Below are 23,959 nucleotides of genomic sequence, written 5' to 3'. Positions count from 1 at the left end.
TATTAGTGACATCTATGCCACCAGTGTCGGAGCCTGGCATTCACCATACATGTGAGGGCTGCGCTCCCCAGTGTACCAGCCCCATGTGCTGAGCAGCAGTGACGCATTGTTTACCTCCCGGAACCTGTCCACTATCTTCCTGCAGGAGTCACACGGGCTCTGCTCTGCGGTGGAGGGAGCGGCGCAGCACAGCACCAGCAGTAACGACACAGCAGCTGTGAGCATGGCGGCAGCGGGTCACCCGGCAGGACACATGCACAGACGAGGGCTGAGCGCCGCCACCCGCGCCGAACCCGACCACATCACATTCATTCAAGAGGCACCCCAGCCTTCCGCGTCCTGCCCGCGATTCTCATTGGTCGATACTTTTAGTCAGTCAGGATGTGGACCAATTGCCTTTCGCCACGCTCGGGCCAATCAGCTGTCCACGCGTACTGGCGCTGCCGGTGTTCAGTGCTGGCTTGCAGTCCCGGCATGCTCTGCAAGCCACAGCAGATTTATTGTATACCTTCTGGCCGGGTAATAAAGCCGACATGATGCTCTCGCCACCACGGGCGCCTGGCCGGCGGGTGTGGGGAGGGAAGTGATGGGTTCACATATATGGCTGTACCGTGCGTGTCATGGACGGGGGCGCAGCTCCCACACCTCTCCGGCAGGGGACGCTGTCACATAGGCAATGCTAGAAAGGGGCGTGACTTGTCCTCCAATATGGCGGCGCCGAAGCGCTCTGGGAGACCGGCTCTCCTGCTGCTGTCACTAGTGTCCGTGGCCGCCGTGCACCTCATCGCCTGCCCGTACACCAAGGTGGAGGAGAGCTTCTCCCTGCAGGCCTGCCATGACGTGCTGTACCACAGGCTGGCGCTGGAGCAGGTGAGCGCCGCTGGGGCAGCCATGGCGGCCGGGGCCCGTGTAACCCTTGTCTCTGCTTCCAGTATGACCATCAGCAGTTCCCCGGGGTGGTGCCCAGGACCTTCCTCGGGCCGCTCCTCCTCGGTGCCGTGTCCGCCCCTGCCGTGTACCTGCTCTCCGTGCTGGACGTGGCCAAGGTGTACGCGCAGCTCGTAGGTATGAATGGGAATTACGGTAATATCACATATAGTAGGGCCCAGAGATGGGGCGGAGGGGCCATAGGTGTGATGGGGGCCACAGTGCTACAGCATTATATAGTGGGGCCCAGAGATCGGGCGGAGGGGCCAAGGTGGGGCCATAGGTGTGATGGGGGCCACAGTGATACAGCAATATACAGTGGGGCCAAGAGATCGGGCGGAGGGGCCAAGGTGCTCATAGGTGTGATGGGGCCACAGTGCTACAGCATTATATAGTGGGGCCCAGAGATCAGGCGGAGGGGCCAAGGTGGGGCCATAGGTGTGATGGGTGCCACAGTGCTACAGCAATATACAGTGGGGCCCAGAGATCAGGCGGAGGGGCCAAGGTGGGGCCATAGGTGTGATGGGTGCCACAGTGCTACAGCAATATACAGTGGGGCCCAGAGATCGGGCGGAGGGGCCAAGGTGGGGCCATAGGTGTGATGGGTGCCACAGTGCTACAGCAATATACAGTGGGGCCCAGAGATCAGGCGGAGGGGCCAAGGTGGGGCCATAGGTGTGATGGGTGCCACAGTGCTACAGCAATATACAGTGGGGCCCAGAGATCGGGCGGAGGGGCCAAGGTGGGGCCATAGGTGTGATGGGAGCCACAGTGCTACAGCATTATATAGTGGGGCCCAGAGATCGGGCGGAGGGGCCAAGGTGGGGCCATAGGTGTGATGGGGGCCACAGTGCTACAGCAATATACAGTGGGGCCCAGAGATCAGGCGGAGGGGCCAAGGTGGGGCCATAGGTGTGATGGGTGCCACAGTGCTACAGCAATATACAGTGGGGCCCAGAGATCGGGCGGAGGGGCCAAGGTGGGGCCATAGGTGTGATGGGAGCCACAGTGCTACAGCATTATATAGTGGGGCCCAGAGATCGGGCGGAGGGGCCAAGGTGGGGCCATAGGTGTGATGGGGGCCACAGTGCTACAGCAATATACAGTGGGGCCCAGAGATCAGGCGGAGGGGCGAAGGTGGGGCCATAGGTGTGATGGGGGCCACAGTGCTACAGCAATATACAGTGGGGCCCAGAGATCGGGCGGAGGGGCCAAGGTGCTCATAGGTGTGATGGGGCCACAGTGATGCAGCATTATATAGTGGGGCCCAGAGATCGGGCGGAGGGGCCAAGGTGGGGCCATAGGTGAGATGGGGGCCACAGTGATGCAGCATTATATAGTGGGGCCCAGAGATCGGGCGGAGGGGCCAAGGAGGGGCCATAGGTGTGATGGGGGCTACAGTGATACAGCATTATATAGTGGGGCCCAGAGATCGGGCGGAGGGGCCAAGGTGGGGCCATAGGTGTGATGGGGCCACAGTAATACAGCATTATATAGTGGGGCCCAGAGATCGGGCGAAGGGGCCAAGGTGGGGCCATAGGTGAGATGGGGGCCACAGTGATGCAGCATTATATAGTGGGGCCCAAAGATCGGGCGGAGGGGCCAAGGTGGGGCCATAGGTGAGATGGGGGCCACAGTGATGCAGCATTATATAGTGGGGCCCAGAGATCGGGCGGAGGGGCCAAGGAGGGGCCATAGGTGTGATGGGGGCTACAGTGATACAGCATTATATAGTGGGGCGGAGGGGCCAAGGAGGGGCCATAGGTGTGATGGGGGCCACAGTGATACAGCATTATATAGTGGGGCCCAGAGATCAGGCGGAGGGGCCATAGGTGTGATGGGGGCCACAGTGATACAGCATTATATAGTGGGGCCCAGAGATCAGGCTGAGGGGCCATAGGTGTGATGGGGCCACAGTGCTACAGCATTATACAGTGGGGCCCAGAGATCAGGCGGAGGGGCCAAGGTGGGGCCATAGGTGTGATGGGGGCCACAGTGATACAGCATTATATAGTGGGGCCCGGAGATCGGGCGAAGGGGCCAAGGTGCTCATAGGTGTGATGGGGCCACAGTAATACAGCATTATATAGTGGGGCCCAGAGATCGGGCGGAGGGGCCATAGGTGTGATGGGGGCCACAGTGATACAGCATTATATAGTGGGGCCCAGAGGTCGGGCGGAGGGGCCAAGGAGGGGCCATAGGTGTGATGGAGGCCACAGTGATACAGCATTATATAGTGGGGCCCAGAGATCAGGCAGAGGGGCCATAGGTGTGATGGGGCCACAGTGCTACAGCATTATACAGTGGGGCCCAGAGATCAGGCGGAGGGGCCAAGGTGGGGCCATAGGTGTGATGGGGGCCACAGTGATACAGCATTATATAGTGGGGCCCAGAGATCAGGCGGAGGGGCCAAGGTGGGGCCATAGGTGTGATGGGGGCCACAGTGATACAGCATTATATAGTGGGGCCCAGAGATCAGGCGGAGGGGCCAAGGTGGGGCCATAGGTGTGATGGGGCCACAGTGATACAGCATTATATAGTGGGGCCCAGAGATCAGGCGGAGGGGCCAAGGTGCTCATAGGTGTGATGGGGGCCACAGTGATACAGCATTATATAGTGGGGCCCAGAGATCAGACGGAGGGGCCAAGGTGCTCATAGGTGTGATGGGGGCCACTGTGATACAGCATTATATAGTGGGGCCCAGAGATCAGGCAGAGGGGCCAAGGTGCTCATAGGTGTGATGGGAGCCACAGTGATACAGCATTATATAGTGGGGCCAAGGTGCTCATAGGTGTGATGGGGCCACAGTGATGCAGCATTATATAGTGGGGCCCAGAGATCAGACGGAGGGGCCAAGGTGCTCATAGGTGTGATGGGGGCCACAGTGATACAGCATTATATAGTGGGGCCCAGAGATCAGGCGGAGGGGCCAAGGTGCTCATAGGTGTGATGGGGCCACAGTGATACAGCATTATATAGTGGGGCCCAGAGATCGGGCGGAGGGGCCAAGGTGGGGCCATAGGTGTGATGGGGGCCACAGTGATACAGCATTATATAGTGGGGCCCAGAGATCAGACGGAGGGTGCCCCCGTGTGCTGCCCTCGGACGATGATCTTAAAGTGTAAACAGGTTGCCGATCACCTAGTGAGGCAGCAAAACATTTGTTCGTTGGGTTAAATGTTCTTTTTGGCTCCGCAGCACATCTCCATAAAATTGTGGCATAATTGGAACCTTGGATACCATAAATGTAGTCAGGAAATGTCAGATGCATCGCAGCAGCGGCCATGCTCTGTTTTGCATGTTTATTGGACTTAGATACTCTTCTTCTACTTTGGCCAAATCTTGAGACCCCCACAAACAATATACTAAAGATGGACGAAATCGTTGCTATTATTCGACTGTCTATTGGGGCCTCAACTCTGCCAGCAGATGATATTGGGGAGGGAAGGAGTCGGTATGTCACTTTTCCAGTGACAGATTTTGGGAGGTAAGTGTCTGTGGCTCTGTCATAGACGGCACAGGGAGCCTGCCCGAGCTAACCGTCCCTGTGTATCGGGGAGCCAGGGGAGGTGGCTGTTGGCTGAACCATCATTTGACCGACTGCTTATCTGTAGTTCTCCTCATCTGCACGGCCCTGATAATTTACAGTATGTTGCATGTATAGTTTTCTCCTTTTTATATCCACAGTACGAGGTTCTTTGGGTTTAACCGTCATATTTGCTCTATGGCAACTGCAGAAGGAAGTGAAGAAGCAGTTTGGATCTCATGTGTCTACGTATTTCTGCCTGCTGACCGCCACTCAGTTCCACGTGATGTTTTATTGCACTCGCACCCTCCCTAATATACTAGCTCTCCCTATTGGTAAGTCTGGTGAGATTTTTTTTTTTTTTTAATTATTTATTTTTGGTATTTGATGGTGGTTTCCTAGCTTTTATTAGTTTTCTGTCATACATTCATTGTTTGGCGTTCTCAGGATTTGTCTGGTAAACTGGAATCCCATGCTGTGTAGTGCGTGTGTTGAATCCGATGTCTGCAACACGGATGTGTGAATGAGGCCTAAAGGAACAATTGAAAAATTAAGTGTATTCCTTATCTATTTTTTTTTTTTTTTTTTCAAATACATTCTTTATTTTTTATTTGCAAAACAAAAGACAACCCTTTTCCTGTTTGATTTCAGCCAGATATAACTTTGTCTCAATAGATAGATAGATGATCACTGCCCGGTTTACACTTTCTCTAATCCGTTGGAGTGGATACAAATATGAACTTTCAAAGGGGCTCTCCAGGAATGTAACAATATGGCCCCATCACATAATTCAGAAGTTTCTCAAGTGTTGGTATGGGCTGCAGTCTTGGGTATACACAGCCCATAAGACCTTAGTGTCAACAGACAGGAACTGTGTCAAAGGCACACGTATCTCCGTGAGCCAAGGATTAGATTGACAACACAAGAAATGGTCATTAAAAAGGTGACGGCCCCCCTTGCCTCCCGATGTGGTATTGAGTCGAGTAAAGCGCATTACCTTTTTAGGGGACAATACAGAAATGGAGCCAATGACAAGGCTTACCAGGTAGTAGTCATCATCAGCCGATTGATTGTAAGGGGTACTCAAAAATAAATAAAAAATTGGGCTTTTCACTCTGAGACATCAGTTTCTTCAATTCTAGAGTCATGGAGGGATGTGACAGTCTAAAATTAGATGTTTCAATTGCTTCTGACAAGAACTGTGTGGTCCTAGCTGAGCATCTTGTTTCACCCTCTCGACTATTGGTCTTTCTAAGATGCTGCTTTTTGTTTGCATGGAAAGTGACTATTGGCCTGAGAGTGGACACACAACTTTCTTCTGGTAGAATAGGTCTTAGTTTATTTTTTGTACTTTGCCAAAAAAGCCATGTACCTTAGCCACTTTTTAATGAGATTTTTGCTTTGTACCCATTGTATTAAGTCAGCAGGTCCCAAATGCTAGTGAGGCGCTGGTTGCACCCTTGTTCATGGCTCTTTCCCACCGATGTGTTTTCCATATAGCTCTGCCTCCTCTTCCTTTATTGACAGCTCTGACTTTAAGGGGTGGAGATAGATGGAAAGCTAGATGGTAGGCAGGAGTGCTAAACTGCTCTGCCACACCCAGGCTGCACCAAACTCCTCATTAGCATATTTGAATTTAGAACAATTTCTGGCAAATAGCCAGTGGATTGGGATAACAAAGGTAGGAGTTGTTTTTTTCTTTTTTAGGGTGATGTGCTGAAAGCCTCCCTTTACCCGGCTTACAGTACGTACATAAATACATTTCCTGAGTGATAGAGCTGCTAGTCAATCTCCCCACTGGGTCACATTCACACAGTGTATTTGTTGCAGTTTTTTGTGTATTCTGCCCTGGGAATGGAAAACAGCACAAAACAAGTTAATGGGATTTTGCACAACCTCTTTGGCACTGGGGAATCTGCCACAGAGTTAACTCTGAATGCATGTTGTATAGGTTGTAGGATTTAGAGGCTGCACTTGGGGCATGGGAACCTGTTTGTCAATGTGCTTATGAGCAATATTGTCTGCTTTGTTGCTACTCTGCCCATGCCCGATATGCTGTATATCTATATCCCGTGCGTTCTCTCCTAGTCCTGCTTGCTGTCACGTTCTGGATGAAGCAGAAGCCTGGTCCTTTCATTTGGTTATCGGCTTTAGCCATTATTGTCTTCAGATCTGAGCTCTGTATATTGATGGGGCTCATGCTGCTTCTGTCTCTGAAGAAGGGGAGCGTGTCGTTTTTTACAACTCTCCTGCATGCAGTCCCAGCTGGAATTACATGGCTAAGTAAGTTTTTAGTGTCACCTGTACTTATATTTAACTGACGTTTTAACAAGACATCAATAAATTTTAGTTTTTCATGCTTAGAAAACCTGTTTAAGAAATATACTGGTTAAGAAGCAATGTTATTCAGTAGCTAACCGCTCCACTTCTCTAAAGCGCCATATAACCTGTCAGGCCCAGAAACACTACGCAGGTGTAGATATAGGGATAATCAGCAGGTAAATGGTGATGAAGGCTGTTTTCTGCAGCTACAGGGAGAATACAAAGTTTTATTCTCCCTGCTGCGATTCCCTTCCAGACATCAGGGCAGTGTAAGGAGTGGTTAGTGTCACCGCTCCCTACAGTGCATGCCCTGTAATCACTCCCCAGTGTATGAGTGTTGGCTGTGAATCCTTGTGCTGGGGGATGATTACAGGACACTCGGTGTAGTGAGCGGTGCCACTAACTGCTCCCTGCACTGCCCTGAGGCCTGGAAGTGAACCGCTGCATGAATAATAAAACTTTCTCCCTGTAGCTGCTGCTCCAGTAAGCTAGCTGCACAAGAGTTAAATCACATATTTCCCGTCTCCCATGACAGCACACCTGAGAGAGGGGATCCGCCCAGTCAGGACAGGAAACCTACTGAAATAAAAGGGCGGTACCTCTCCCTCGCTTCAGTTGGGTTTCCTGTCCTGATGGGAGCCCTAGTTCTGGAATCACGGCGGTTTTGAAGACTCACCCACTCCTGTCCCGGCACTGGAAGAACAGGCAGAGAGCCTGTATGCCGGCCTTCAGGCTGTGGAAGCGCCGTTCGCAGGTCCTGGGGCCTTCGCGCACGTGCGGGCGTCGGGTCAGCACAGTCCGGAGTCCTGTGGCTCTTCTGCGGCTGCCACGCCGCTCTCTGCCCCCTCTGCTGCTGCCTTCGGCCCTGGGCCTAGATTCCGGGTGCGCGGCAGGCGTGACGTCAGTGCTGCGCGCCGGATCCAAGATGGCGGCGCCCATAGATAAACGCTGGCCGGGTCACAGGGATCTTCTGGCGGTCTCCTGGTGGGCGCAGAGGCGGGGGAGGAGCAATTTCTGAACCGGATGAGGCGGTGAGCAGAGTGGATCACCCTTCAAAAGGTGGTGAGTCCACAGTGGAAGTGCTCACATCTACAGAGTTCCACTATGGAGGATTGTATGGAGCAGCACCCACAACAGCCATTGCTACAGCAGCAGCAGCAGCAAGAGATCTTACCAGGTGCTATGTCTGGTCACCAGCATACTAAGAGGAGAAGCGGCAGTCGTTCAGATCGAAAGTCGCAGGACTCCTCAGCTTCTAGGAGGGATGTTGTCCGTACTCCAGATCGGCCTCAAAATCCGGTACCCTTGAGTGTCAGCGGGTGGTGAGTGATCTTCGTGAATGTCACATTGGTGGTAACGGGCTACATTTCTCTGCTTACTTGTCAGGCGCCGAGGAAGGCTAGTGCCAAGTCAAAGAACAAAGAATGTGCCCTCTGTAAAATCCCGCTAGCAGTCCAATGGCAGGAAAGCCTCTGTGCGGACTGTATCCAAAAGACTATTCAGGCTGAATCCCCTGGCTTTGCCTCTAGCCTCAGGACCATGATTAGGGCAGAGGTTAAAGGGTTTTTAAAATCAGTCCTTAAAAAGAAAAGTAGCAAAAGCCTAGAGACTGTTTCGGATTCTGGTGTCTCTCAGTCTGGCGAGGAATATCAAGAGGAACCTCTGTCTCCCTTTTCATCCTCTTCTATGTCCTCTGGCTCCTCTTCAGATAGCGATGTTGGGGGTCGACCATGCTTTCTAACTGAGAACACAGATAAACTGGTGAAATCAGTTAGGGCTACAATGGGCCTTAAGGATGAGAAAGCGTCTAGATCAGTAGAGGACGTTATGTTTGGAGGAGAAAAGGAAGCGTACTTTCCCAGTTAATACTAAAGTAAAAGCCCTTATAGAAAAAGAGTGGAAGAAGCCTGAGAAGTCTGGTAGCCTTCCCTCAGCTTCTAAGAGACGGTATCCTTTTGAGGAAAAGGATTCAGAAGTATGGGATAAAGTCCCTAAGATTGATGGTGCTGTGGCTAGGTCATCTAAAAAGTCATCCCTACCCTTAGAGGATTCGGGCGTCCTAAGAGACCCTTTAGACAAAAAAGCGGATGCTTTTTTGAAACATACCTGGGAGGCAGCCGCAGGAGGTCTAAAACCGGCAATAGCCGGAACATGTGTTGCCCGCTCCCTTATTGTCTGGCTGCAACAAATAGAGGATCAGTTGAAATCTAAAGTGCCGAGAGAAGAGGTCCTAGCCAATATGGCAATGGCACAAGGAGCAGCAGCTTTCATAGCAGATTCCTCAGCAGACTCTGTAAGACTAGCAGCTAGGGCAGCGGGATTGTCTAACGCAGCAAGACGTGCCTTGTGGTTAAAGGGGTGCCCAGGGGACTTACCCTCAAAAAATAGACTTTGTTCCATTCCGTGCAACGGCAAATTCCTCTTTGGTCAGAAGCTGGAGGACATTTTAGAAAAAGCAGGCGACAAGAAAAAAGGTTTTCCTCGCTTTCCGGTGGATATCAGAAGGCCTTATTTTCGGAGAGGAAAATTTAATAGATCTCGCCCTCCAGGAGATAGAAGGAACTGGGACTATAGAGATAGAAAAGGATCTGGGTACATGTTTAAGGGACCCTGCACATCGGCAAAAAAGCCCTCCCAATGACGCCAAGCCAGAAGTAGGGGGAAGGCTCTCTTTCTTTCTTCACGCCTGGATTAGTATTTCCCCCAGTCATTGGGCGTTAAGTGTGTCAGCGACGGACTAAAAATAGAATTTATTCATCCACCTCGACAGACTTTTGTGTTGACACCACACAGAAAACTTCCGGAGGAACAGCTAGCTCTGGAAACAGAGGTATTGGGGCTAGTTCTAAAACGGGTCCTAGTAGAAGTTCCAAGGGAAGAGGAGGGAAAAGGTTTTTATTCCCCTCTCTTTTTGATACGAAAACCAGATGACTCGCTAAGGACTATTGTCAACTTAAGAAAACTCAATCGGTCAGTAATAAATTACTCCTTCAAGATGGAGTCGGTAAACTCAGCAATAAAGATGCTGTTCCTGGACTGCTTCATGGCAGCTATAGATTTAAGACGCTTACTACCATGTCTCAATTCATCGGGACTATCAAAAATTTCTGAGGGTAGCAGTGTTTGTCCAAGGGCAACTCAAACACTACCAGTATGCTGCCCTTCCATTTGGTCTATCGATAGCACCAAGAATATTTACAAAATTAATGTCATAGGTCATGTCCTTCCTCCGTTCCCGGGACATAGTCATTGTTCCGTACCTAGACGACTTCCTTGTAATAGGCAGATCAGTGGATCACTGTCTTGCACAAATAGAAGAGGTGACTACGACCCTAGCAGTGTTAGGTTGGAAAATTAAATGTCGCCAAGTCGAGATTAACACCAGAGAAAGTTCAGTCCTTCCTGGGGTTGGTTCTGGACTCCACACGCCAACTCTGTCTCCTGCCGGAGAGCAAGGTATCCAAAATACAAAGTCTTGTGGAATTGGCGATACATCAGCCTGTAATGACACTGAGGAAGGCGATGTCCCTGCTAGGGTCACTAACATCCTGTATTCCCGCTGTAAAATGGGCACAGTTTCACCTGAGGCAATTACAGTGGGAGGTCCTGTCAACACAAAGATTGTTAGAAGGGCGTTTGGAGGGAAAAGTTCACCTTTCAGTAGGCGTCAGAGATTCCCTAATCTGGTGGTCAGTAAGGGATCACTTGAGCTCAGGGGTTCAGTGGCTAACTCCGATAGAAGACGTGATCACAACGGACGCGAGTGGTACAGGATGGGGTGCACATCTAGGGACCCTTTCGATACAGGGATCCTGGGCCCATACAGAAACACATCAGACATCCAATGTACAAGAGTTATGGGCTGTAGAAAGGGCAGTAAGACATTTCCTTCCTATCCTTCAGGATCGTCATACCAGAGTTATGTCCGACAACTACGCAGTAGTAGCCTATATCAACCATCAGGTGGGAACAAGGTCCCTTTCACTTATGGGGGCAACATTTGTTCTTCTTCAGTTAGCAGAATCTCACCTACTGTCCCTCACAGCTCTGCACATAAAGGGGGTCGAAAACACGAAAGCGGACTACTTAAGTCGCAAAAAGCTAAGACAGGGAGAATGGTCGCTGAGTCCCAGGGTATTCCAACAGATAGTGCAGGCCTGGGGCAAACCGGTAATAGACTTATTTGCCACTCTTCACAACAGGAAGGTGGAGAGGTTCTGCTCGTTAGACCCGAGGGGGAACTCGGTTGCAGTAGATGCCCTTCAAATACTGTGGAAATTCAGCCTCGCTTACGTGTTTCCACCGATGGCATTAATTCCGGTAGTAGTAAGGAAGATCAGAATGTAGCAGGCGAGAGTGATTCTGATTGCTCCATTTTGGCCGAAAAGACCATGGTTTTCTCTCCTAAGACAAATGTCGGTAACCGATCCATGGATTCTACCAGAGGTTCCGGACCTGCTTACCCAAGGACCAGTATGCCACTCTCAAGTGAAGGGCTTCCATCTGGCAGCCTGGAATTTGAGAGGGCATTACTAAGCCGACATGCATTCTCGCCAGGGCTAGTCTCCACCCTGTTGAGAAGTAGGAAGCCGATTACATCGAGAATTTATGGTAGGACATGGAAGAGGTTTCTAGAGTTTTTAGGACAACCTTTGTCGGATGAGGCTCCTGTGGGTGCTATTTTAGAGTTTCTACAAGCAGGCTTACAACTAGGGTTGGCAACCCAATACGCTTAAAGTGCAAGTGTCAGCGTTAGGAGCTTTATATCATTGTAATTTAGCCTCCAATAAGTGGGTAGCCCGTTTCATTAAATCATGTAGTAGGTCTAGACCTGTAGTATTTCAGAAAATTCCTCCCTGGGATTTGAATCTGGTTTTACATGCTCTAACTAAGTCATTTTGAGCCTTTGCAAGAGTTATCGGTAAAATTTCTCACTCTAAAAACAGTGCTACTAGTAGCTTTAACGTCTGCACGTAGGGTGAGTGACTTGCAAGCCCTGTCCATTTGTCCTCCATACACACAGATATATGACGACAGGGTGGTTCTAAGACCAGATCCGGCTTATCTACCTAAGGTAGTTCTTAAATTTCATAGGAGTCAGGAGATTGTATTACCCTCATTTTGTGTTAACCCTAGAAATCCAGGTGAGGAAAGGTTTCATACTCTTGATGTAAGGAGGTCTATGTTACAGTACATATCCTTAACCAGTCAGTGGAGGAAAGATCAGTCTCTATTTGTAGCTTTCCAGGGTAGCAGGAAAGGTCATGGGGTGTCCAAAGGTACTATTGCCAGATGGATTAGGGAGGCCATTAGCTTTCCTATGCTGCATGTGGCGTTCCGATCCCTGAAGGCATCAAGGCTCACTCCACCAGGGCCGTGGCTACTTCCTGGGCTGAAAAAGCAGAGGTATCGATTGATCAGATATGTAAGGTCGCTACCTGGTCCTCACCGTCTACTTTCTTTAAACACTACCGACTGAATTTATCTTCCTCTACTGACCTTACATTTGGTAGAAGGGTGCTGCAAGCGATGGTCCCTCCCTAAGGTGTTCCTTTCTCCAAAAATCTCTCAGGTGTGCTGTCATGGGAGACGGGAAAACACCAAGGTTACTTACCGGTTTCCGTTTTTTCCGGAGCCCATGACAGCACCTGTATATTCCCTCCCTTCTTTTTCACCCTTTGGTGCGCACTTTTAATTGGGTGTTTTTTGTTATTATAATGTGGTGGTAGATTGCCATGTGAACTAACCAAGGGGGCCTCTCATGCTCTGAAAACCAACTGAAGCGAGGGAGAGGTACCGCCCTTTTATTTCAGTAGGTTTCCTGTCTTGACTGGGCGGATCCCCTCTCTCAGGTGTGCTGTCATGGGCTCCGGAAAAACCGGCTACCGGTAAGTAACCTTGGTGTTTCCAGCAGATGACCCCCTATATGTAGCTTTTCTGAACATAACCGTCACGATAAAATTACTTTCTACGAGTATTTTCCCACTGTAATAGAACGGTCCACTTTTACTGAGACTTTCTACTCTCCTTTAGTCAGAGCATGCATGTTGTCCTAACTGCTTATAGTCCTCTCCAACATGTCTGCAAGATAAATGTGATTAGGAGAGCGCGGTGAGGAGAAACGCAGCAGTGCTCGAGTAAAGCATGCCTGGCTGCAATGACTGAGTCCATGTCTGGTTTGTGCTGGCCATATTTTGGGCAGGATGACTCAGCTGTCGGGTTCATAATATAGTAATTTACAATATTATTTTACACAATATTAGTGATGAGCAAACGTGCTCGGATAGAGTGCTAATGGGGAATAAAATATTAAGTTGAGTCGCCGCAGCTGTTCAACAGCCACAACACATGCAGGGATATCCTGTTTGTTAGACAATCCCTGTCTGTGCTGCTGCTGTCGAACAGCCACCAGGCATGCAGCTGCTGCGACTCAAACATAGTATTCGAGCAAATCGGAGATACTCTATTAGCACCTGAGCGGGCCCGAATAACACCTTATCAGAACACGTTCGCTCATCACTACACCTTGATCTCATTTTGATAATCTACTGTGACTATTGAATTTCCAACACTATTTTTCTGTATTGTTGATTATACTAGGTGTAACCGTCTTGTTGGACTCCTTGTTCTGGAAGCGTATTCTTTGGCCTGAAGGAGAGGTTCTATGGTATAACACTATTTTGAATAAAAGTTCAAACTGGGGCGTATCCTTTCTAGACAGTGTAAGTCTTAAATTAAGTGTTCTACAAAACAACAACAAAAATCCTGTACATATAGTATTGACTAATCCTAGACTGTCAACCTCATAAATGGTGCTTACTAATCGCCTTTCTTCTCTGCACCTTACTATATCTGTGGGTGGGCAGCAGAGCACCCCCTATAATTTTCCTGCCACTTGCACTCCCTGGAGGGCTGTAAGTTATATTTTTGTAACTTTCCCCTCTGGTTGCTGGAGCACCACCTACTCTTGCCCTCCCTAGCCTGCAGAGAAAGTAGTCCGTGTGCATGTGCAGTCCCATTTCTCCTTCTCTGACAATTGGAGAATTGGCACATCCAAATAAGTTGAAAAGTGCTCCTGCAACCACCAGAACAAAGCTGTTTAATGGTGGAATATGGCAGCGAGTACTGCTCTTCATCTCCCATTGAAGTGAATGTGCTGAAGAACTTAATAGCAGCCACTAAGTATTGCTCGTTGCTGCTGCATTCCACCTATACGGCGCTTAGTTCTGTTCCCCGTTGAAGTGCAAGAGATACGAAACGGCCATCGTCCAGAGTGTTTCTTGTGTGTACCTTCCTGCGGGCATGTATTTAAGTGTACCAATAAAGGAAGTTTTTATTTAGTACCGGCGAGTGCAACCATTTATCTTTTTTGGACCTTAGTTCTGGCCTCCTACCACAGTAGTTTTCATATTGAGAGAGGTCCTCAATAGTGATGAACGAGTGTACTCGTTGCTCAGGTTTTCCCGAGCACGCTCAGGTGACCTCCGAGTATTTAGGACTGCTCGGAGATTTAGTTTTCATTCCGGCAGCTGAATGATTTACAGCTACTAGCCAGGCTGAGTACATGTGGGGATTCCCTAGCAACCAGGCAACCCCCACATGTACTCAGCCTGGCTAGCTGTAAATCATTCAGCTGCCGCAATGAAAACTAAATCTCTGAGCAGTCCTAAATACTTGGTCACCCGAGCGTGCTCAGGAAAACCGGAGCAACGAGCACCCTCGCTCATCACTAGTCCTGAATAGTGATGAGCACAAGTGATCCTTACTAGAGTTTACCTATGGTGCTCGGGTATGCAGAGTATCATGGTGATCGAGTCACATGTTTTAGTCCCCGCGGCCGCATGTTTCACACACTGACAATCCCTACATGTTTTGTGGCTGTCTAACAGCTGCAAAACATGCGACCGTGTGGACACAAACATGTCCCTTGAGCACCCGCAATACTCAGTACAAACTCTAGTAGCGAGCAAAAAAAAGCACACAATCTGACTATATATACAGTATTTCATGATCATAAACCATTTGACTTGAAGTTTTTGCTATGATTTATTTGTGGGCACAAGCTTTTCCTTAACTGGCTCCTAAGACCTCACCGTTCTTGTGGTATTTTTATTCCGCAGTGCCGCGAGCAATGGCATTTAGTTTCTTCTTTCTGCCGTTTGGCCTCTTTGATAAAAGGATGCGACTTCTGATTGCGCCAGTTGTGGCTTTCATATTCTTATACTCCTTCCTTCCTCACAAAGAACTTCGCTTTATCATTTACACATTTCCTCTGTTAAATATAGTGGCTTCTAAGGGCTGTTCATATCTGTAAGTATAAAGGAAGCTTGCCAAGTGCTATTGCTTTGTGCACGACTAACATGCCATCTGTAGTAAAGTAGGGAAATTAGTTTGATTGTATTTCTTTTTTTATACCAATGCAGACTTCAGAATCATCGGAAATCATGGATATTCAAATGTAGCACTTTCTTTATCATAGCCCATCTTTTTGGAAATGCAGCATACTCTGCCTTCTCTTTGTATGTGTCCCATTACAACTACCCTGGTGGGACTGCAATGGTGGAGCTGCATAAGTTGGTGGACCCATCCACAGGTGAGCTTTGCTTTCATGGCACTCGCTATAATGTCAGGTTACTGTATGATTGATTTATTTGTGTAAAAGTGATTCACGGTCACTCATTGATTTGGGTGGGAATCATCAATGTAGCTGTGACTTGTGATTTCTCTGTGCATAATCTGCTTCAGGTAGCTGAAAAATATTCACTTCACTGATCTGCATTTGGATCTGCCGCATATCTTCCTGGTGTGTGGGCATGGCCTGATACTACCCAATGTCTTGGTCGTACTGCTATGTAGCAATAAGAACAGACCATTCTGGCGCCAAGACTGCCTAATGTCCTGATTAGACCGCCTTGAGTCCTAACTAGACTGCCTTAACTGTACCTAAATGGACTATATGTGTGCAAAAATCATATCTTTCAGATGTGTCTGTACATATAGATGTGGCTGCTGCACAAACGGGAGTTTCAAGGTTTTTACAGTCTCATTCACATTGGAGGTATGTTTAAGTAAATAAACGTTTGTGTAAATTGTAGGTCTATAAAGTGTCTCTAATTTTTCTATCATTGTGAGTGACTTGTCAGTAATACTATGGATACATGGTCATGTGTCATCCAACAGGAAACATCTGTGCAACTTGTGACTTCCTGTCTCACGACTGTTATAGAGCTCTGATTTTTCTGTTAAAGGGAATCTGTCACCCTAAAATTCGCCTATAAGCTGCAGCAACCGGCATCAGGGGCTTATCTACAGCATTTTGTAATGCTGTAGATAAGCCCAAGATGTAACCTGAAAGATAAGAAAAACAAGTTAGATTATACTCAACAAGGGGCGGTCCCGGTCCGATGGGCGTCTCGATCCGGGTCCAGCGCCTCCTATCTTCATACAATGTCATCATCCTCTTTGCTTCCTGCCACGCCTCCGGAGCAGGCGTACTGATCTGCCCTGTTGAGGGCAGCGTAAAGTACTGCAGTGCGCAGACGCCGGGCCTCTCACCTTTACCGGTACCTGCGCACTGCAGTACTTTGCTCTGCCCTCAACAGGGCCGATCAGTACGCCTGCGCCGGAGCCGCGTCAGGAAGCAAAGAGGAGGATGACATTGTATGAAGATGGGAGGCGCCAGACCCGGATCGAGACGCCCATCGGACCAGGACCGCCCCTGGGTGAGCATCATCCATCTAACGTGTTTATCTTCTCTTTCAGGATACATCGGGGGGCTTATCTACAGCATTACAGAATGCTGTAGATAAGCCCCTGATGCCGGTGGCCGCAGCTTATAGGCGAATTTTGGGGGTGACAGATTCCCTTTAATCAGTTTAGTACAAGTGTCGCATGTGAATTGAGACCAGCAACATAAAATCTAATACATTTAGTAACACATACAACTGTGTCACAGTACGTCGCAACGTGACATCAATATGTTGGTGCGGTTTCAGTGTCGTCGTGTAGCCCTAGCTAATATGTGAAGGAGCTGTGATTATTACGGAGTATGTAATGTTCATCATTAGGGTTGAGCGACTTTCATTTTTTTAAGATCGAGTCGCTTTTTGCGAAACCCGACTTTGTCCAGAGTCGAGTCGAGTGCAGTCGGCCGATTATCGCTAAAAGTCGGGGATCGACCGAAACACGAAACCCAATGCAAGTCAATGGGGAAGCATAGTCGGCAGTGAGTGGAGGCCAGGAAAACACCTACAGTGCCCATTTTAATGCCAAAAACATCCATTCTTGTTTCTGAAGCTTGTCAATCTTAATTAACTTTATAATAATAGTTGGGCATTGGAAATTGGGGGTCATTTGGCAAAAGTTGTGGGGGGTAGGGCTGGTTCAAGGTTTTAGTGGGCCCAGGAAACGTGGACTACGTCACGGCGGTGGAGCAGTGAGAGGTAAGTATGTAAAGTTTGCAAGTGCTGTGATCCTAAGCAAGCAGGGGGGGCCCACTCGTTGGCATTGGCACTGGCACAGGGCCCCTCAAAGTACAGCGGTGTGTTTGCACGGCGGGGGCGCCTCCCACCAGCAGCGACACTTTTGCGTACTCTGAGGGGCCCTGTGCCAGTGACGTCGCCAACGAGTATGCCCCCCCCACCTGATGAAGGAACCTGCACTTTAATCTGCACCTTTCTCTTTGTCCCTGTGTAAGGTGGTATAACATGCGGGAAGGGGAACCTTACTTTCAGCAGGGTCAGATTCTGGCTGTGTAGAGTGCAAGGGGAATGTAGTGGTCTAGGTCAATGTACCAGCAGACTCATCTAGCAGTGGCTGGGCAATGGGCAGGATGAGGAGGAAACACAGATATAGGGCCAAATAATAAAGTAGGCTAAATGCAGTTCAGAATTGGTAACAGGACTAAACAGGCGGCATTGCTTTGTTCAGTGGAGGAGCAAACCCAGGAGCAGCAGACACTGTTTTAAGGGCCCAACCACACTAGTAGGCCAAATGCAGTTTAATATCTGCTACTATAGGCCTAAAGACTGAAGCTCAGCTTTATACAGTGGAGGACAACACCAGGGAGCGGCAGACCCCCGTTAGTAGGCCGTAACCACCAAGCTTTTTAAAAAACAGCACTTAATGAGAGCCAGAAGGTTGAAGCTCAGCTTTATTCAGTTGAGGTCAACACCAGGGAGCGGCAGACCCCGTTAGTAGGCCGTAACCACCAAGCTTTTTAAAAAACAGCACTTAATGAGAGCCAGAAGGTTGAAGCTCAGCTTTATTCAGTTGAGGTCAACACCAGGGAGCGGCAGACACCGTTAGTAGGCCGTAACCACCAATTTTTTTAAAAAACAGCACTTAATGAGAGCCAGAAGGTTGAAGCTCAGCTTTATTCAGTTGAGGAAAACACCAGGGAGCGGCAGACACCGTTAGTAGGCCGTAACCACCAAGTTTTTTAAAAAACAGCACTTAATGAGAGCCAGAAGGTTGAAGCTCAGCTTTATTCATTTGAGGTCGACACCAGGGAGCGGCAGACACCGTTAGTAGGCCGTAACCACCAATTTTTTTAAAAAACAGCACTTAATGAGAGCCAGAAGGTTGAAGCTCAGCTTTATTCAGTTGAGGAAAACACCAGGGAGCGGCAGACACCGTTAGTAGGCCGTAACCACCAAGTTTTTTAAAAAACAGCACTTAATGAGAGCCAGAAGGTTGAAGCTCAGCTTTATTCATTTGAGGTCGACACCAGGGAGCGGCAGACACCGTTAGTAGGCCGTAACCACCAAGCTTTTTAAAAAACAGCACTTAATGAGAGCCAGAAGGTTGAAGCTCAGATTTAGACAGTGGAGGACAATTTTAATTAGGGACTGCAGACAGACTTCCGCGGTGTGTCTGTTGTCGCCCAAACACTTCATTGCCAATACAGCCTGCTGACGCTTGCCACTAGCTGTCCCATAATGGCACACCTGTTGTGCAACAGTGGCAGCTGCGGATGGAGTGGATGTGCGACTGCGGTCTGTGGACGAGCTCTCGCTTCTGCAGGAGAAGGAGGAGGAAGAGGAGGAGGGGGGGCGAACGCCTACAGCCAACTGTTTCCTTGACCGTGGGCTAGGCAGAACTGTCCCAATATTGCTGTCCCCTGTGGACCCTGCATCCACCACATTCACCCAGTGTGCCGTGATGGACACGTAACGTCCCTGGCCATGCCTACTGGTCCATGCATCTGTTGTCAGGTGCACCTTTGTAGTCACAGACTGCCTGAGTGCATGGACGATGCGGTCTTTAACATGCTGTTGGAGGGCTGGGATGGCTTTTCTAGAAAAGTAGTGTCGACTGGGTAGCTCGTAGCGTGGTACAGCGTAGTCCATCAGCGCTTTGAAAGCTTCGCTTTCAACTAACCGGTAGGGCATCATCCCTAATGAGATTAGTCTAGCAATGTGGGCGTTCAAACCCTGTGTACGCGGATGCGAGGATGAGTACTTCCTTTTCCTAACAAGAGTCTCATGTAGGGTTAGCTGGACTGGAGAGCTGGAGATCGTGGAACTAGCGGTGGTGCCGGTGGACATGGGTGACAGAGAGGGTTGGAGATGGTATTCTTGCCGGTGCCCTACATGCAGTGTTTCCTAATGCGAACCTGGTGATTCCCTGACTGCTTTGGCCTGGCGACGAAAGCTGCACAGATACTGCAGGTGGTGCGGGAAATGGTGGGTTTACAGTGAGGGAAGGGATGTAGCATTGCTGACTTGCTTCATTGGCCGAGGGTGCTGCAAGTTTTAGGGACGTTTGGTAGTTAGTCCAGGCTTGCAAATGCATGGTGCATAAATGTCTATGCATGCAACTTGTATTTAGACTTTTAAGATTCTGACCTCTGCTTAAGGTAGTTGAACATTTTTGACAGATGACTTTGCGCTGATCATTTGGATGTTGTTTAAAAAAATGCCAGACTGCACTCTTTCTACTATCGGATACCTTTTCAGGCATTGCAGACTGAGCTTCTTTAACCGGATGGCCACGCTGTCCTCCAACTGGTTTTGGTTTTGCCACGCGTTTTTGGCCAGATACGGGCCCGGCAGATGGAACCTATTGTGATGTTGATGCCTGCTGCGGCTCCTCCTCCTCCGCTTCAGAACTACTGCCGCCTGCACCCTGTTCCCCCAATGGCTGCCAATCGGGGTCAACAACTGGGTCATCTATGACCTCCTCTTCTATGTCATGTGCAACTTCGTCTGTGTCACCGTGTAAGCCGGTGGTATTGCGTTCGTGACGGGGCACCATAGTCTCCGCTGGTTTTGATTCTGCCTCAGTACACTGCGAGGGCAATGTTCTGGTCTGAGTCAAAGGAACAGCATAGTAATCTGGCAGTGGCTGTGCATCTGTGCACTCCATGTCCGATTCAACTTCTAATGGGCATGGCCTGTTAACTGTTTCACTGTCTAACCCAGGAACGGTATGTGTAAAGAGCTCCATGGAGTAACCTGTTGTGTCGACTGACGCATCCTTCACTGTTGTTCTGGGTGAAGGACACAAGGAAGCGACTTGTTCCTGACCGGGAGCATCCACTGACGATGCACTGCTCTGACATTTGGCACTTTCCGAGGAGGAGGCAAAAGAGCTAGAGGCAGAGTCAGCAATGAAAGCCAATACTTGTTCCTCCTGCTCCGGCTTCAAAAGTGGTTTTCCTACTCCCAGAAAAGAGAGCGTTCGAGGCCTTGTGTAGCCAGACAACGAACCTGGATCAACAACTCGAGACTTAGGTGCTGTACTGTTTTTACCACGACCACCTGATGCTCCACCACCACTACCATCATTACCAGTTGACAATGACCGCCCACGGCCACGACATCTTCCACTAGACTTCCTCATTGTTTGCAAAACGTAACCAAAGTAACGGTATTTGTTACTGTAAAACAACTTATAAGGTGAACTCAAACTTCTGCAGGATTTATATATACCTTTATAGGTGCCTGACACTGAAAGGAAAATCAGGCCCAATGTTACACACTAGGTTTTCTGTGCCCCAATAATTTGAGACAGATGGCACACACAGGACCAGCACTCAAGCAGAAATGCCAATCTTAATCTCCCACAATTTTTTTTTTTTCTGGGAGAATTTAAAAAAAACAAAAAAAAACAATATTACACACTAGGTTTTCTGTGGCACACAATGAGAGACAGATGCCACACACAGGACTGGCACAGAGGCAGACTTGCCAATCTTTATCTCCCTGCAGTAATCTCAGGAAAGTATGGCAGGCAGCTATAAAAAGGACTGCTGCACACAAAAGTGGGGACAAACACACAAGATAGCTGTGCAGAAAGGAAGGAACAACAGGATTTGTGCTTTGAAAAAAGCAGTTGGTTTGCACAGCAGCGTACACACACAGCAACGCAGCTATCAGGGAGCCTTCTAGGGCAGCCCAATGAGCTACAGCGCTGAGGAAAAAAAAATGTAGCTTCCACTGTCCTGCAAACAAAAGGTGGTGTTGGACAGTGGAAATCGCTACAGCACAAGCGGTTTGGGGGTGAATGTACCCTGCCTAACACGGTCTATCCCTGCTTCTGACGAAGCGGCACCTCTCACTACGCTCAGATCAGCAGCAGTAAGATGGCGGTCGGCGGGAACGCCCCTTTATAGCCCCTGTGACGCGGCAGAAAGCAAGCCAATCACTGCAATGCCCTTCTCGAAGATGGTGGGGACTGAGATCTGTCATCACGCTGCCCACACTCTGCGTCCGCCTTCATTGGCTGAGAAATGGTGCTTTTAGCGTCATTGAAACGCGACTTTGGCGCGAAAGTCGCGTACCGCATGGCCGACCCCACACAGGGATCGGGTCGGTTTCATGAGACGCCGACTTTGCCAAAAGTCGGCGACTTATGAAAATGAACGATCCGTTTCGCTCAACCCTATTCATCATAATAGAACTGGTTGATCAGCGCTCATATTTGCATGTTTCACTGATCATGAAGGTTCATATAAATAATCATTTGTTTTCTTATTAAACACCTATGGCATGTTTGATGTCTATGAACTCGTAATGACCTGGAGAATCATAATGACATGTCAGTTTTAGTATTTAGTGAACATGGTAAAAAATATCCAAAAAAACGGTTGTGGAATTGCCCTTTTTTTTCCAATTTCACCACACTTGGAATTTTTTTTCCTGTTTTTGAGTACACGATATGGTAAAACCAATGGTGTCATTCAAAGTACAACTTGTCCCACAAAAGACAAGCCCTCATAATGGCCATATTGACAGAAAAATAATAAGAAAAAAAAAAGTTATGGCTCTGGGACGAAAGGGGGCGAAAAACTGAAATGCAAAAAGGGCTCCGTCTTGAAGAGGTTAACAATGATTGCCCACTATAATATGCCAATTGGCAAGAGTTTAACTGTGAGCTATAATGTGCTAGGATGTTGATTATCCTATTTTTGTGGACAGAAAAATCATTGTCAGCAGATCCCCTAACATAGAAAAGAGTGTGTGCCGCTTAATATGGAAATAACCCAAATTTAGAAAAAAATGCAAGCCAAAATATATTAAAAGCATCATGTTTATTTAGAATCTATGAAAATAGAACGAAAATGACGTATAATAATAATGAGACAATACAGCTATGAAAAGCACACAAAAAAAACCACAGGCCGCACCACCAAAAATATCATACATTGATGTAATGGCTATGTGACCGTCTCTGTAAACAAGAAAAGCCATTGGGCATTATGTCAAAGGTGTTCTCCTACAATTATCCTTTGGATAGGTGATATGTTAAGCCATAAATGTCTGATGGCGTGGGGTTCCCCAATCAATAGCACAAGGATCCCGAGTGGCACGATTTTTAATCTGCACAACCCAGGATAGAAGCAGCTTGACTGGAGCTATGCTTGTGCTCTCCTGCTGCATTGTGTCTACACTTTATATTTCAGTGGATGGCGGACAAATGTTGATTGTGGGATAATCTGTCAAATAGCATATATGTATTTTTTTTTTTTATAGGTATGATAAAAGAGAAGACCTTTCAGCTAAAGAAAAAGCAATGGCTGGTTATACTCATATCATTATGGAATATGAAACTTCTAATTTGCAACTCTACAGAAACACTCACAGAATATTGAAAGAAATACCTGGATTTGATGGGCTTGGTGTCAATGCTTCTTTTCCACCAATCTTTCTCCGATTACTACCAAAATTAATAATCCTACAAAGGACCCAGTTTACATAAATCGTTCTTACACCATTTTACTTCTTTTTTTTTTTTCCCTGTCATGTGAACAAATATTTCTTTATTACATCAAATAAAAACTATTTTAGTAGTTCTGTGTGCAACTGATGAAAGTATCTACTACTCTGTAACGGTGGCCATACACTATATGGATTTTTCACATTTTTCTGGTACGCGTGGTGACAGTTTTCATGCGAGTCCATGTCAGTGGATGTCCACGGACCGTGTCCGTGCGCAAAATATGCTGACATGTCCATTTTATAGAAGCAGCACAGGTAGCAAAACGTCCCATACATTGACATCCGTGCGTCATCAGTATGACACGTACCGGCGCCTGGAAATCAGCGGTACAGTTTGTGCTGTTTCCCGATGCCGTGTGGCGACGACAGCTCTCATCATTCTCCCTTGCTTGCACTGCGATCAGAATGTTGTATTCAACTGATAACAGTGACAGCAGGCGGCGGCTGATGGAACTATTAATAAATAAATGTAAACTCTTTCTGACCTCGGACGGGATAGTACGTCCGAAGTCAGATCTCCTGTTTTGATGCGGGCTCCGGCGATGAGCCCGCATCAAAGCCCGGGACATGTCGGCTGTTTTGAACAGCTGACATGTACCCACAATAGCGATGGGTGGAATCGCGATCCACCCGCCGCTATTAACTAGCTAAATGCTGCTGTCAAACACTGACAGCGGCATTTAACTACCGCTTCCGGCCATCGGGCCGGAAATGAGCGCATCACCAATCCCCGTCACATGATCAGGGGTCAGCGATGCGTCGGCATTGTAACCAGAGGTCTCCTTGAGACCTCCATGGTTGCTGATGCCGGCTTGCTGTGAGCGCCACCCTGTGGTCGGCGCTCATAGCAAGCCTGTAATTCAGCTACCTAGGAGCCATCATCAGATTGCTCCTATGTAGCTGAGCCGATCCAGTTGTGCCAGCTTCTAGCCTCCCATGCATGGCATGGCAAAAGTTAAAT

General features: G+C 48.5%; 2 protein-coding genes across 4 annotated transcripts in view; one reads left to right on the top strand and one right to left on the bottom strand.

The window, feature by feature from the left end:
* Nucleotides 1-643, bottom strand: part of CRELD2 (CRELD disulfide isomerase 2) — a 54,199-nt gene extending 53,556 nt beyond the window's left edge. The window contains exon 1 of one of the 3 annotated variants that reach the window (XM_077264871.1): nucleotides 509-643. In XM_077264871.1, the coding sequence (XP_077120986.1) occupies nucleotides 509-535 (27 nt within the window). In that variant the 5' untranslated portion in view covers nucleotides 536-643. Of the gene's footprint in view, nucleotides 1-114; nucleotides 472-508 lie in introns of those variants that run through there. The other 2 variants (XM_077264870.1, XM_077264872.1) reach the window with 2 other exon arrangements.
* Nucleotides 601-23,069, top strand: ALG12 (ALG12 alpha-1,6-mannosyltransferase). The gene is made up of 9 exons (XM_077264869.1): nucleotides 601-870; nucleotides 933-1,065; nucleotides 4,615-4,788; nucleotides 6,542-6,736; nucleotides 13,376-13,479; nucleotides 14,862-15,085; nucleotides 15,199-15,368; nucleotides 15,758-15,833; nucleotides 22,753-23,069. The coding sequence occupies exons 1-9, from the start codon at nucleotides 601-603 to the stop codon at nucleotides 22,976-22,978; spliced, it is 1,572 nt and encodes a 523-aa protein (XP_077120984.1). The 3' UTR covers nucleotides 22,979-23,069.
* The last annotated feature ends 890 nt before the right edge of the window (nucleotides 23,070-23,959 follow it).

This window comes from Ranitomeya variabilis, chromosome 5 (assembly GCF_051348905.1).
Source record: "Ranitomeya variabilis isolate aRanVar5 chromosome 5, aRanVar5.hap1, whole genome shotgun sequence".
NCBI classification, from domain to species: domain Eukaryota; kingdom Metazoa; phylum Chordata; class Amphibia; order Anura; family Dendrobatidae; genus Ranitomeya; species Ranitomeya variabilis.
Note: the sequence above shows the minus strand (reverse complement) of the source record. Positions and strands in the feature narration are given on the sequence as shown.